The sequence below is a fragment of the Ranitomeya imitator genome, chromosome 1, assembly GCF_032444005.1.
Source record: "Ranitomeya imitator isolate aRanImi1 chromosome 1, aRanImi1.pri, whole genome shotgun sequence".
In the NCBI taxonomy this organism is placed as follows: Eukaryota; Metazoa; Chordata; class Amphibia; order Anura; family Dendrobatidae; genus Ranitomeya; species Ranitomeya imitator.
In genome coordinates this window covers 920,384,132-920,399,705 of record NC_091282.1, presented here as the reverse complement: position 1 = coordinate 920,399,705, position 15,574 = coordinate 920,384,132, and the positions used below count along the sequence as shown (strand labels likewise).

Genomic DNA, 15,574 nt, shown 5'->3' with positions numbered 1-15,574 from the left:
GGGAACCCAAGAGCAGAATTCACAACAGTACCCCCCCCTTGAGGAGGGGTCACCGAACCCTCACCAGGGCCCCCAGGACGATCAGGACGAGCCAGATGAAAGGCACGGACCAAATCAGCAGCATGGACATCAGAGGCAAAAACCCAAGAATTGTCCTCCTGGCCATAACCCTTCCATTTGACCAGGTACTGAAGCTTCCGCCTCGAAAAACGGGAATCCAAAATCTTCTCAACAACATATTCCAACTCCCCATCAACCAACACAGGGGCCGGAGGATCAGCAGAGGGAACAACGGGCTCCACATATTTCCGCAACAAAGATCTATGGAAGACATTATGGATAGCAAAAGAGGCCGGAAGCACCAGTCGAAAAGACACCGGATTAATAATCTCAGAAATCCTATAAGGACCAATAAACCGAGGTTTAAACTTAGGAGAAGAAACCTTCATAGGAACATGACGGGAAGACAATCAGACCAGATCCCCAACCCGAAGCCGGGAACCAACACACCGACGACGGTTAGCAAAACGCTGAGCCTCCTCCTGAGACAACACCAAATTGTCCACCACATGAGCCCAAATCTGCTGCAACCTGTGAACCACAGAATTCACACCAGGACAGTCAGAAGGCTCAACCTGCCCAGAAGAAAAACAAGGATGAAAACCAAAATTACAAAAGAAAGGCGAAACCAAAGTAGCCGAACTAGCCCGATTATTAAGGGCAAACTCGGCCAATGGCAAAAAAGCCACACAATCATCCTGATCAGCAGACACAAAGCATCTCAAATAAGTTTCCAAAGTCTGATTAGTTCACTCGGTCTGGCCGTTTGTCTGAGGATGAAATGCAGAAGAAAAAGACAAATCAATGCCCAGCTTGGCACAAAAGGCCCGCCAAAACCTAGAAACAAACTGGGAACCTCTGTCGGACACAATAAGCTCCGGAATACCATGCTAACGGACCACATTCTGAAAAAACAACGGAACCAAATCAGAAGAAGAAGGCAATTTAGCAAAGGCACCAAATGAACCATCTTAGAGAATCGGTCACAAACAACCCAGATAACCGACATCCTCTGGGAAACAGGAAGATTGGAAATAAAATCCATAGAAATATGCATCCAGGGCCTCTCAGGGACCGGCAATAGCAAAAGCAACCCACTAGCACGGGAGCAACAAGGCTTGGCCCGCACACAAGTACCACAGGACTGCACAAAAGAACGCACATCACGTGACAATGAAGGCCACCAAAAGGACCTACCAACCAAATCTCTGGTACCAAAAATGCCAGGATGACCAGCCAACACGGAACAGTGAACCTCAGAAATCACTCTACTAGTCCATCTTGCTTGAAAAAGACCAGCATATGGTCGAAACGTTGCTGATGTTATATGGCTGAATAAAGTTTTCTTTTGGACTGTTACACCCGGTGGAGCGCTAGTCCTTTGTGGAGATATTGATGTGTTACCCAGGAGGGTTCCTGGATATGGAACGAGCGATCACATACAGTTAGGGCCAGAAATATTTGGACAGTGACACAAGTTTTGTTATTTTAGCTGTTTACAAAAACATGTTCAGAAATACAATTATATATATAATATGGGCTGAAAGTGCACACTCCCAGCTGCAATATGATAGTTTCCACATCCAAATCGGAGAAAGGGTTTAGGAATCATAGCTCTGTAATGCATAGCGTCCTCTTTTTCAAGGGACCAAAAGTAATTGGACAATGGACTCTAAGGGCTGCAATTAACTCTGAAGGCGTCTCCCTCGTTAACCTGTAATCAATGAAGTAGTTAAAAGGTCAGGGGTGGATTCCAGGTGTGTGGTTTTGCATTTGGAAGCTGTTGCTGTGAGCAGACAACATGCGGTCAAAGGAACTCTCAATTGAGGTGAAGCAGAACATCCTGAGGCTGAAAAAAAAGAAAAAATCCATCAGAGAGATAGCAGACATGCTTGGAGTAGCAAAATCAACAGTTGGGTACATTCTGAGAAAAAAGGAATTGACTGGTGAGCTTGGGAACTCAAAAAGGCCTGGGCGTCCACGGATGACAACAGTGGTGGATGATCGCCGCATACTTAATTTGGTGAAGAAGAACCCGTTCACAACATCAACTGAAGTCCAGAACACTCTCAGTGAAGTAGGTGTATCTGTCTCTAAGTCAACAGTAAAGAGAAGACTCCATGACAGTAAATACAAAGGGTTCACATCTAGATGCAAACCATTCATCAATACCAAAAATAGACAGGCCAGAGTTAAATTTGCAGAAAAACACCTCAAGAAGCCAGCTCAGTTCTGGAAAAGTATTCTATGGACAGATGAGACAAAGATCAACCTGTACCAGAATGATGGGAAGAAAAAAGTTTGGAGAAGAAAGGGAACGGCACATGATCCAAGGCACACCACATCCTCTGTAAAACATGGTGGAGGCAACGTGATGGCATGGGCGTGCATGGCTTTCAATGGCACTGGGTCACTTGTGTTTATTGATGACATAAGAGCAGACAAGAGTAGCCGGATGAATTCTGAAGTGTACCGGGATATACTTTCAGCCCAGATTCAGCCAAATGCTGCAAAGTTGATTGGACGGCGCTTCATAGTACAGATGGACAATGACCCCAAGCATAAATCCAAAGCTACCCAGGAGTTCATGAGTGCCAAAAAGTGGAACATTCTGCAATGGCCAAGTCAATCTCCAGATCTAAACCCAATTGAGCATGCATTTCACTTGCTCAAATCCAGACTTAAGACGGAAAGACCCACAAACAAGCAAGACCTGAAGGCTGCGGCTGTAAAGGCCTGGCAAAGCATTAAGAAGGAGGAAACCCAGCGTTTGGTGATGTCCATGGGTTCCAGACTTAAGGCAGTGATTGCCTCCAAAGGATTTGCAACAAAATATTGAAAATAAAAATATTTTGTTTGGGTTATGTTTATTTGTCCAATTACTTTTGACCTCCTAAAATGTGGAGTGTTTGTAAAGAAATGTGTACAATTCCTACATTTTCTATCAGATATTTTTGTTCAACCCTTCAAATTAAACGTTACAATCTGCACTTGAATTCTGTTGTAGAGGTTTCATTTCTAATCCAATGTGGTGGCATGCAGAGCCCAACTCGCGAAAATTGTGTCACTGTCCAAATATTTCTGGCCCTAACTCTAACTGAGTGCTGTCGGTCACCTGCTTGTTTCTCTACTAGTCCATCTGTCAGGAACAGTTTCCCCACAGGACAGCGGTCAGGTTTGTCAGCCTGAAATTCCTGAAGAGCCGTCGTAAATCAGGGGAAATGGCAGAAAGGACCACCCCCTCTTTCAGAATACCGACCGGCTCTAAGACCTCAGGAGAATCAGGCAAAAAACTCCTAGAGAGGGCATCAGCCTTAATATTCTTAGAACCCGGAAGGTACGAGACCACGAAATCAAAACGAGAAAAAAACAAGGACCATCGAGCCTGTCTAGGATTCAACCGTTTGGCAGACTCGAGGTAAATCAGATTCTTATGATCGGTCAAGACCACAATACGGTGCTTAGCTCCCTCAAGCCAATGTCGCCACTCCTCAAACGCCCATTTCATAGCCAACAACTCCCGATTGCCGACATCATAATTGCGTTCAGCAGGCGAAAACTTACATGAAAAGAAGGCACACGGTTTCATTAAGAAACCAACAGGATCCCTCTGAGACAAAACAGCCCCTGCCCCAATCTCAGAAGCATCAACCTCAACCTGAAACGGAAGAGAAACATCCGGTTGACGCAACACTGGAGCAGAAGTAAAACAACGCTTAAGTTCCTGAAAGGCAGAGACAGCCACAGGGGACCAATTCGCCACATCAGCACCCTTATTCGTCAAATCAGTCAAGGGTTTAACCATGCTGGAAAAATTAGCAATGAAACGGCGATAAAAATTAGCAAAACCCAAAAATTTCTGAAGGCTCTTCACGGATGTGGGCTGAATCCAATCATGAATGGCCTGAACCTTAACCGGGTCCATCTCTATAGACTAGGGAGAAAAAATAGAGCCCAAAAAGGAAACCTTCTGCACCCCAAAAAGACACTTAGACCCTTTCACAAACAAGGCATTGTCACGAAGGATCTGAAATACCATCCTGACCTGCTGCACATGAGACTCCCAATCATCGGAAAAAATCAAAATATCGTCCAAATATACAATCAAGAATTTATCAAGATAATCCCGGAAGATATCATGCATGAAGGACTGAAAAACAGATGGGGCATTAGAGAGTCCGAATGGCATCACGAGGTATTCAAAATGGCCTTCGGGCGTGTTAAACGCAGTTTTCCATTCATCACCCTGTTTAATACGAACAAGATTATATGCCCCCCGAAGGTCAATCTTAGTAAACCAACTAGCTCCCTTAATCCTAGCAAACAAATCGGAAAGCAAAGGTAAAGTATATTGAAACTTGACCGTGATCTTATTCAAGAGGCGATAATCAATACAGGGTCTTAAGGTACCATCTTTTTAGCAACAAAAAAGAACCCCGCTCCCAACGGTGAAGAAGATGGCCGAATATGCCCTTTCTCCAAGGACTCCTTAATATAGCTCCGCATGGCGGCATGTTCAGGTACAGACAGGTTGAAAAGTCGACCCTTAGGAAACTTACAGCCTGGAATCAAGTCAATAGCACAATCGCAGTCCCTGTGCGGTGGAATGAAACTGGACTTGGGCTCATTGAATACATCCTGAAAATCAGACAAAAACTCCGGAATTTCAGAAGAGGAAGAAGGGGCGATAGACATCAGAGGAACATCATTATGAACCCCCTGACAACCCCAACTAGTCACAGACATGGACTTCCAATCCAAAACAGGATTATGTACCTGTAACCAGGGAAAACCCAGCACGATAGCATCATGCAAATTATGCAACACCAGAAATCGACAATCTTCCTGATGGGCTGGCGCCATGCGCATGGTCACCTGTGTCCAAAACTGGGGCTTATTTTTAGCCAAGGGTGTAGCATCAATGCCCCTTAAAGGAATAGGGTTCTGCAAAGGCTGCAAGGGAAAACCACAACGCCTAGCAAAGTCAAAGTCCATTAAGTTCAAGGCAGCGCCTGAATCCACAAACGCCATGACAAAAAATGATGACAATGAACAGATCAAGGACACAGATAACAGAAATTTAGGTTGTACAGTACTGATGGTAACTGAACTGGCGATCCTCTTTGTCCGCTTAGGGCAGACAGAAATGACATGGAAAGCGTCGCCACAATAATAACACAACCTATTGAGACGTCTGAAACCTTGTCGTTCTGTTTTAGACAGAATCCTATCACACTGCATAGGCTCAGGAATTTGCTCTGAGGATAACACCATAGCGCGCACAGTTCTGCGCTCCCGCAAGCGCCGGTCAATCTGAATGGCCAGAGACATAGAATCACTCAGATTGGAGGGTGTGGGAAACCCCACCATAACATCTTTAACAGATTCAGAAAGACCCTTTCTGAAAATTGCCGCCAAAGCATCATCATTCCATGTAGTCAACACAGACCATTTTCTGAATTTCTGACAATACAATTCAGCCGCCTCTTGCCCCTGAGACAGGGCCAACAAGGTCTTCTCAGCTTTATCCACCAAATTAGGTTCATCATACAGTAATCCTAACGCCTGAAAGAAGGAGTCTACATTATGCAAAGCAGGATCCCCAGATTCCAGGGAAAATGCCCAATCCTGTGGATCACCACGCAGCAGATGATGATTTTCATTTGTTGAATGGAATCACCTGAGGATCGTGGTTTCAATGGAAAAAACAGTTTACAGTTGTTTTTAAAACTCAAAAATTTGGACCTGTCACCAAAAAACAAATCAGGAGTAGGAATCTTCGGTTCTAAAGCAGGAGTCTGAACAATATAATCAGAAATACCCTGTACCCTAGCAGCAAGCTGGTCTACACGAGAAGCTAATTCCTGAACATTCATGCTAGCACAAGGCTCTTCAGCCACCCAGAGATAAAGAGGGAGGAGAAGACAAAACAGATTGAAGAAAAAAAAATGGCTCAAGACCTTTCCTCCCTTCTTCTGAGATGCATTTAACTCACTGTTGGCCAGTGATTATGATCAGGTGGCCTTGGAGCAGCATGAAAACTTTCTCTGGAGTAGGTGGTAACTATACGGACCGCAAAACCTGATCTTAACACCGCAACTAGAAGTAGCTGTGGGGTGTGCCTAACAAAACCTAGACACCTCGACACAGCCAGAGAACTAAATACCCCTAAAGATGGAAATAGGAAAACTATCTTGCCTCAGAGTAGACCCCCAAAGGATAGGCAGCCCCCCACAAATAATGACTGTGAGTTGGAGAGGAAAAGACACACGCAGGCAGAAAACAGGCTTAGCAAAGGAGGCCACTTCTAGCTAAATAGAAAAGGACAGGATACTAAGCGGTCAGCATAAAAATACTACAAAAATATCCACAGCAGAAAATACAAAACTCCACCACCTAACTAAAGATGTGGAGAGTATAACTGCAACTCCAGAGAATCCAACCAGACTGAGAAAAACAACTGACACAGTCTAAGCTGGAGCAAATAGAAACAAAAGATCAGCACTGAAAATAAGCACACAGCAAGTGTGCTTCAGAAAAAGAAACAGACACTTATCTTTGCTGAACTGGCAGCTAAGCAGGTGAGGCCAGGCAGAGATCCAATACTTCCAAAGAAACATTGACAACTGGCAAGGGCTAAACGATCCTGCACACCTAAATATCCCAGTCAGAATTGTAATTATCTGATACACCTGGCCAGGACTGCGAGTCAGAGACAACTGCATTCCCACCAACAACCACCGGAGGGAACCCAAGAGCAGAATTCACAACACTATCATAGTGATCAAAATAGATCCTATTGTTGCTGGGTACTGGTCAGCAGATGTCGGGGGGTGCACTGCGTATGCACCCACCATTTTCTTCCAGGAAGATGACGTGGAGGGCCGGGAGACAGAGCAGGAGGATCCAGAGATGGCAGAGGTACCAGGGGCTCAGGGGACCCCATTTCTCTCTCCTCTGGTATGCTAGATCATATCAAAGGAGAGAGAAATGAATGGAAAATCGGACTTTTTTATCGCAATAATTCAGTGAATAACATCGATCATGTGATAGGGGGTGGTAAAAACTGACCAGAATTATGTTCTCCAACATCTCAGCTACCACCTGTAGCCGAGACCCCATAGATTTTCCAAAGCTGGGGGGTGCTATAACACTTATTTCTCAGCACCATTAAAAAGCGGCGCTGAGAAATAAGGCCCCTTAAATGTATCTGGCTGTTAAAGGGATCATTTTGGAGCACATCAAATTTGAAATTTTAGGGATTCAGTTTACGTTAATCCAGTGAAATGGTGGCCTGAGTTCATTTTGCTGGATTCTTTTGTGGCCCGAGAAGGGTTTTAAAAAAGCACACACACACATTATATATACCTGTCCTAGGCTCTGACCTGACTATGCAGCCTTTGGCACCGTTCAACTCGCCGGTCCTCTGAGCATGACTTTGGCTCTTCTAACATTGAAATCATGTAGTCATGTGGGAGGAATGAGTGATGCACATCATTGACATCAATGGCAGGCATCATTCCTCATGTGATCGTGTGGGCTTCAGCTCCAGAAAAAAATGAAGAACCGCACAGAGGACCAGAAAGCTAAACAGCAGCAAAAACGGTATAATGAGTCAGGTGAGCATCTAAGACCGGTGATTATAAGGTTTTGTTTTTTTAACACCTTCCTTCCCATCCACTTATTGTGCCTTGGAATCTAGAAAGACCTCAGATCAAAATAAACATATTTTGAAGTGAACTGGAACACTTTTGATTAAGACCAAATGTTATCTAAACTGAATGGAATATGGTCGATTCGAGCAAATCAGCTGAAAGTGAATTTTGGGAAAATCAGTCATTCCTAGTTTTTATGTTCCACTCAGTATATTAGCCTGGACAATGTATCTAACAGATAGTCAAAGGCATCTTTATATCCAACTGTACTGTTTGATACATAAATGACACATTGTTTTGTAATAAGCAGATATATAATTGTGCTCTGTTTGCTGCTACATGCTGAGAGTGGTTCTTTACAGGCACAAGAAGTCTATTGTTGGCACTTCACTAACTCTGTTTTTCTGATTTATGTAGGAGGAATATCAAGATTATGATCCCGAAGCATGAATATTGTGAGCAAGTGTCAAACACATGGAATATTCAATGGATCATTATACATTCCAATGTCCCGAGTCCTCGATTTTTATTTTTTATTTTCAACTGTAAATGGAAGTCTTCCATCAGCAAAAAAATTACTAACCTTACAGGTTGAGGTCAGCAATGGGTGGCTATTTTGTGCTATGGATGTCGTGGCTTCAAATAATGAAAAAAGAAACAAAAACACCTAAGTGTCTATTAATGTCTGACTTTCTATTTGTAATATTGCCTGTTTTCCAGTGGTTTTGTATTGTTCTATTTCTTACACTTTTGTATGTTTCGTATGTTGATTCTGTCTTCTGTAACACAATATTGTGAGATCTGTTTCTAAGTATCTAGTATTTCTGACTGTAAGCATGATCTATGCACCAAACTGTTTTACAAACCCAATATGTGTTTTAATAGTTTACAGTGATATTGAACAATGCTGCCTTTTACAGACAATGCAGATTAATTAAAAGAATCTGTCAGCAGGCTTTTGCTGAGCTCAGCATAATGTAGTATCAGAAACCCTGATTACAAAAATGTGTCATTTATTAGGCTGTGTCTTGTAGTTTCATTACAATCAGTGTTTTTTTTAGCAGAGATTATCAAAATAGGACTAGGTGTCACGTGCAGGCCAGTAGGGCTGATATGTATAACTCCACCCTTGACACTGATTGGCAGTTTGCTGACAATGTACAGTGTACAGAAGAAGCTACCAATCAGGGGTGAGGGCTGGGTCTTACACAGCTCAGCTATGTGACCTTTGCTATATCTGCAGCAGAGAAAGCATGGATTCTATCAAAATTGCACCAAGCAGTCCAGTAAGTGATACCTTGCTGGAATCAAGCACTTTGCCCAGACATCGTGCAGCTCTCAGTTCGATAGCAAAAACCTGCTGACAGATTTCCTTTAAAAAATAAACTATTTAAGTTCCTTAATAAACCAGTGAACTTAGCACAAAGGTCCATTTGTGTGCATGCATGATTGGAAATACTATTATTCTAAAATATGTGAGTAAAATATTTTTGATGCATCAATAACATTGCGTAACCATATAGACTTGTACACATTTTAGATTTGGCTGAATATGTTTACTGTATAACTGTGTTCTATAGTTCAAAAAAAGAAAGCACAACAATACTTCTATTTTTATGAAATTACACATACTGTATACTCCCTGAATGATTCATCCATATTTAATGCTGTATGGCAACCTAAGCTGTCGTCTAAAAGGAAATTAAAGTCCCTACTGACACGGTTAAAATACCTTCCTAACATACATGAGGCAATGCAAGGGAGAAACAGAACTAGAACAGTTTTCTTTACTCGTGAAATTTTTTACATTTTTCAATTTTTCAGTGTAAATATTTAATATTATGCTACTATATTACAGTACAACATGTAGGCTCAGATCAATACATAGATAAAGCACAATTGTAGCCTCTAGAAGTAGACTATTCTCTTGTTCCTACATATCGGAACCACAAATACACATAAGTCTGCACCTCTTTGAAAAGTATACACTGCATAGTAATGAAAAAAAAATAACACACCAGAGGATTGCAGTAGTTTAAAAGATGTAAAAACGTGCAAAGAAATTTTTGCGAATCAATATATCAAGATTCGGCTTCTGATTAAATCAAAGTTCCCACACAGATGAATACAATACTTTAAAGGAGTAAGTAAAGCAAATCATCAAAATATGAATATGAATACAGCCCCTGCAAACAAAATAATGCTACATCAAAGGAATACAGGAGAAGCCAGCACAGATGAACAATTATATTTATCAAGAAGGTGCTCAGTCCTGCAATACTATGTTATTATTAGTATTATTATTTATTATTTATTTTTTCTAGCGTCATTTATTCCATGGCGCTTTACATGTGAGGAGGGGTATACATAATAAAAACAAGTACAGCAATCTTAATCAATACAATCACGACTGGTACAGAAAGAGAGAGGACCCTGCCCGCGAGGGCTCACTATCTACAATCTCACAATGTGATACAATACCCAGATGGCATTGTAGGAATAGCAAAAAAATGTATTTGTGAATTTGTTCTTTTTTTTCTTTTACTTTTTGGGCTTAATGGCTTAATACAATGCTTTGACAGGGATCATAAACATATTTTGTGCTAATTTGATTGCCACCTTCCTGCAATGTGTTAGATTTGTCCACGTGGAGGCTTCTGTCTAACCCAATGTTTTGAGTATAATAATATTGTGTGCATGTGGCCACATATTTGATTTACAAATATTAAAGAGGACATTGTACTTTTGCTGCCATTTTTATTGCTCAGGTGTATCTAAATAAAAATATTCCAGTATTTCATCCATTTAGCTCCCGCGCACCGTAAGGGCTCACTCAGACGATCGTACACATCGGTCAGACCATGGGCCGCTAATGCACGGACTGTCTGTGGGACTCCCGACCCGAGCATGACAGCTTCATGTTTTTCTAGGAGGCTGTCCTGCTTGAGTCGGAAGAGACACAGTCTGTCCATTCATTGCAGCCCAATCTCGGTCCGATTTTCAAGGATGAATGAGCCTTTAGGGGTCTCCATTATGACAGCTCACAACATGCCCTGTTTGTAGTGTAAACCTGTAGTTCTGTTTCATCCTCAATCATCCAGAAATGTCTGAAGGTTAGCATGTGAAAAACTTAAATGATCTGTTAGCTAGCCAAAAGTGGCCAATTCTTACTCAAATTTTATTCATACTACTCCCCTGAAAAATTCTATTTTTTCTTTTTAAAAATCTACCATGTGGTTCCAGAGATACAAGCCTTTTAGGGTTATTTTTATGGTATTTATCAATGGGGTATGGCTCGCAGGATAATTATGCAAAGTAGCAAATAGTGACACCCCCAGAGAATTTTGGGTGCTGAGCCCCCTTTGAAAAGAACATAAAATTTAATACTAAATATAAAGACCCATCTCTTTTAACAGAATGGTGGTTTTTAAAAAATAAAACAGTGCAATACACAGGGGAGTAGTTGGAATAAACTAAGAGCAAAAAGTGATCACTTTTGACCCGATGTCATGTCCTCTTTTATACATGACTGAAGGATGAGGCGACTACTTTCTATGTAGCCTGTAATCATGGAGACACAAGATTTTTCTGGAGCAAGATACACAAAAGAATATGATATTTTTAAAACATAAATAAGCCCAATTAGATGGATTAGTAAAATATTGTGAAGACAAGTATGTTTTGAAAAATCATGTATGGATATGGGAAATATGGATACCATATTGACGCCTTGAATCTAGGGACATCCATTCTAAAAAACACAATTAATAATACATGGTAACTAAGCAGCAATCTGAGGTTGTTGAATGTCTGGAATATCAATATTTTTCTAATGCCAAATGGAGAAACAAATCTATCTGCATTGTGGTGCTTTAAGTGATGGCTCACCCTTGCTGATTTAAACTGTTGATCAGACTACATACAAGCTCAACAGTTCTATTTTCTCCAAATAATATTTTTTTACCATAATTTTTTTTTAAACTCCAAACCATCAAAAAATCTAATTGTAAGTTCCTTTGTGAAATTATCCAATTTGCAATTTTTTAAATTAAATATCCATTTTATACCTGCCAAACAGAACATTTACGACTTTTTTAATTTGTGGGAACAGAATATTTATTTTTTTGGTCTATATAGAATAATATACATAATGCTGCAATGTCATATCAAACTGTTATGAAAATATAGAATACAATTAAAGCAGACCTGTAAACTTAATGGAAAAACTCCTGCCAAATGTTATCATGCTGTACATTCATTGTAATTTAACAAGAAATAAATGTCACCAGTGTGATCCTACAGTTTTGTTGTAATTTCTTCATGATGTTATTGGCAAATACAGTATGAATAGGTAAAGTACAACAAAGCCAATAACAATTGGACTTTATAATTGGGTTTGCATTGCTTATCACAAAAACATGTACATAATCAATAACATATTATATAGTTCTATTAGTTGTATTAATGAGACTGGCAGAAGATAGAAAGAAAGGATCTGCTCTAAATTAACACCCCCCAAAAAACAAAACCTGAACACTTTCCTACTGGATATGTTTGTTATTAAAGCTCACCCTCAGGATAGGGACACACGACCGATTTCTTCATATCTGAGAAAAATGGTCTGATTACTCTGATCAGACTCTGATTAGGGTCTAGCATCATTATTTCTCTAGCGTCGAGAAAAAAAAGGTTCCCCACCTTTTACATGCTGTTAGTCCGTGAAAATCGGACCGCACTCGTATGTCATCCAAGTGAGGTCTGCTTTTTTTCACGAACAATAATCTTGCATTGACAATTTTTTCATCCATTTTTTCCAATTTTATTTCTAACATTGTACTAAAATAGTAGTGTCATTTATGTATTTCCCCAGATACTTTGTAAACAGCTAATGTATGGTGACTGATGACTGAATCATCTGAAATTCGAATTCCCTCTAGTTGGGACAAGAAATTCAATCATATTGAAATTACTCAATAAAACCAAGAGTTCAAGGCATTTACCTTTGGTGCCTTGTGCACGACAACCTCATTGGCTCTTCTGGCACTGAGTGGGGCCTCTTATGTTGTGCGTGTTGCCCACTCAGCACCTTGGGTAATACACATTCTTACATTATGACGCACATTGCGACATCAAAGGCCTATTCACCGCATGAAGTTCAGGAGCTAGAAGAATCAAAGAGGACGTCATGTGCATGCTACCGTAGTGAGTTGTGTGTAGGACAGATAATTGGGGCTCCAGTGGTAAAATAAGATTTTTTTCACCCCTTTTTCATACTTTTCAATAATTTTCACACAGCAAATCACAAAAAATTCTGATTCAGGAAGAATCAAATTTTGGGGGAAAATTCAAGGTGAATTCTATTCACTTCAAAGAGATTCACTTTTTTTCCAGTATAAGGAAATACTAGACACAGCATCTATTAGTCGCTAGCGTACTTACTGAGTTTTGCCAAAGAAGACTTTTCAGGTCAAAGGCAGCTTTTGTCCTGGAGCATCTTTTTTCTTGTGTCTTTTCAATCAATTTTTTTCCTTCATTTGTACCAGCATTTTTTTTTAAAGATTTTGATATAAAATACTGAGTGCCTCCCAAGAGGAAGAATGACTATGTCAATATTTCAACTATTTCAGGATTCAAAAACCATTAAGTGGCTAAAAGAAATTAAAAAAGACTGAACATACAGTACAAGAAGTCATTTTGACATTGTAATGCATGTGCTCATGCCTTTTATCATTTTTAAGCGCCTTTTCAGGTGGATTTCAGGTAAAAGCTGACTTTAAAGAGAAGTCTTGTGCACATACCCTTAGATTTCAAAACCATTTTTCAGTTACCTTAAATACAATCTGTCATCAGCCTTATGCTGTCTTTTCTGTGGGCGGCAGAAAGTAATGACAAAAGCTCTGATTTTAGCATTGCATTACCTTTTTCCCTGTAGCTGTCTTCATAAAATTTCTGGTTATCAAATTACCTTGTATTTTGTTAAAATGGCTGCAAGAAAAAAAGTTAGCAAACTTTGGTAACTATTTGTCAAGACTGGTGTAGTGCATAATTGCGTTGCATCAATCAAGGTGAAATAGAAGGCACCCAACTCATTAAAGGTGCATGCTACTTAATGAATTTGGTGCCTCTAGTAAGTGGCACTGTCTCTATGCAATGTGACAGAAATGCTACGTCAGTGCAGCGCCCCAGAGGTCTGGTCGTTGCAGTATGACACTCTGCCACTAAGGGGAGTGATGGTACATCTGATGGCACTAAAGGAATTCTCCTGACCAGGTATCACCAGCACACATTACACTTCACACTCCAGCCACTAGAGGGAGCAAAAGGCTTTATTTATGGGGCCCCTCTGTTATGGCTGGCAATCAGGCAACACAGCGTGCAGTAATCAGCGCACATACAGAGATCTGGCAATAACCAAAAACAATAGGACGAGCTCTGAGACGTGGAATCTCTGTAGACTGCAGTACCTGATCTATCCTCACACAACTATAAGCAGCAGTGGATTGCGCCTAACAACTACCTATGCAACTCGGCACTGCCTGAGGAGCTGACTAGCCTGAAGATAGAAATACAAGCCTGACTTACCTCAGAGAAATACCCCAAAGGAATAGGCAGCCCCCCACATATAATGACTGTTAGCAAGATGAAAAGACAAACGTAGGAATGAAATAGATTCAGCAAAGTGAGGCCCGATATTCTAGACAGAGCGAGGATAGCAAAGAGAACTATGCAGTCTACAAAAAACCCTAAAACGAAAACCACGCAAAGGGGCAAAAAGACCCACCGTGCCGAACTAACAGCACGGCGGTGCACCCCTCTGCTTCTCAGAGCTTCCAGCAAAAGACAATAGCAAGCTGGACAGAAAAAAACAGAAAACAAACTAGAAGCACTTATCTAGCAGAGCAGCAGGCCCAAGGAAAGATGCAGTAGCTCAGATCCAACACTGGAACATTGACAAGGAGCAAGGAAGACAGACTCAGGTGGAGCTAAATAGCAAGGCAGCCAACGAGCTCACCAAAACACCTGAGGGAGGAAGCCCAGAGACTGCAATACCACTTGTGACCACAGAAGTGAACTCAGCCACAGAATTCACAACAGTACCCCCCCCTTGAGGAGGGGTCACCGAACCCTCACCAGAACCCCCAGGCCGACCAGGATGAGCCACATGAAAGGCACGAACAAGATCTGGGGCATGGACATCAGAGGCAAAAACCCAGGAATTATCTTCCTGAGCATAACCCTTCCATTTGACCAGATACTGGAGTTTCCGTCTAGAGACACGAGAATCCAAAATCTTCTCCACAATATACTCCAATTCCCCCTCCACCAAAACAGGGGCAGGAGGCTCCACAGATGGAACCATAGGTGCCACGTATCTCCTCAACAACGACCTATGGAATACATTATGTATGGAAAAGGAGTCTGGGAGGGTCAGACGAAAAGACACCGGATTGAGAATCTCAGAAATCCTATACGGACCAATAAAACGAGGTTTAAATTTAGGAGAGGAAACCTTCATAGGAATATGACGAGAAGATAACCAAACCAAATCCCCAACACGAAGTCGGGGTCCCACACGGCGTCTGCGATTAGCGAAAAGCTGAGCCTTCTCCTGGGACAAGGTCAAATTGTCCACTACCTGAGTCCAGATCTGCTGCAACCTGTCCACCACAGAATCCACACCAGGACAGTCCGAAGACTCAACCTGTCCTGAAGAGAAACGAGGATGGAACCCAGAATTGCAGAAAAATGGAGAGACCAAGGTAGCCGAGCTGGCCCGATTATTAAGGGCGAACTCAGCCAACGGCAAAAATGACACCCAATCATCCTGGTCAGCGGAAACAAAACATCTCAGATATGTT

At 41.4% G+C, this 15,574-nt stretch overlaps 1 protein-coding gene across 2 annotated transcripts in view; it reads left to right on the top strand.

The window, feature by feature from the left end:
* SNCA (synuclein alpha) overlaps nucleotides 1–12,014 on the top strand; it is a 187,340-nt gene extending 175,326 nt beyond the window's left edge. For both annotated transcript variants that reach the window (XM_069743566.1, XM_069743567.1), the window contains exon 6: nucleotides 8,133–12,014. In XM_069743566.1, coding sequence (XP_069599667.1) covers nucleotides 8,133–8,165 — 33 coding nt within the window. In that variant the 3' untranslated portion in view covers nucleotides 8,166–12,014. The remainder of the gene's footprint in view (nucleotides 1–8,132) is intronic.
* The last annotated feature ends 3,560 nt before the right edge of the window (nucleotides 12,015–15,574 follow it).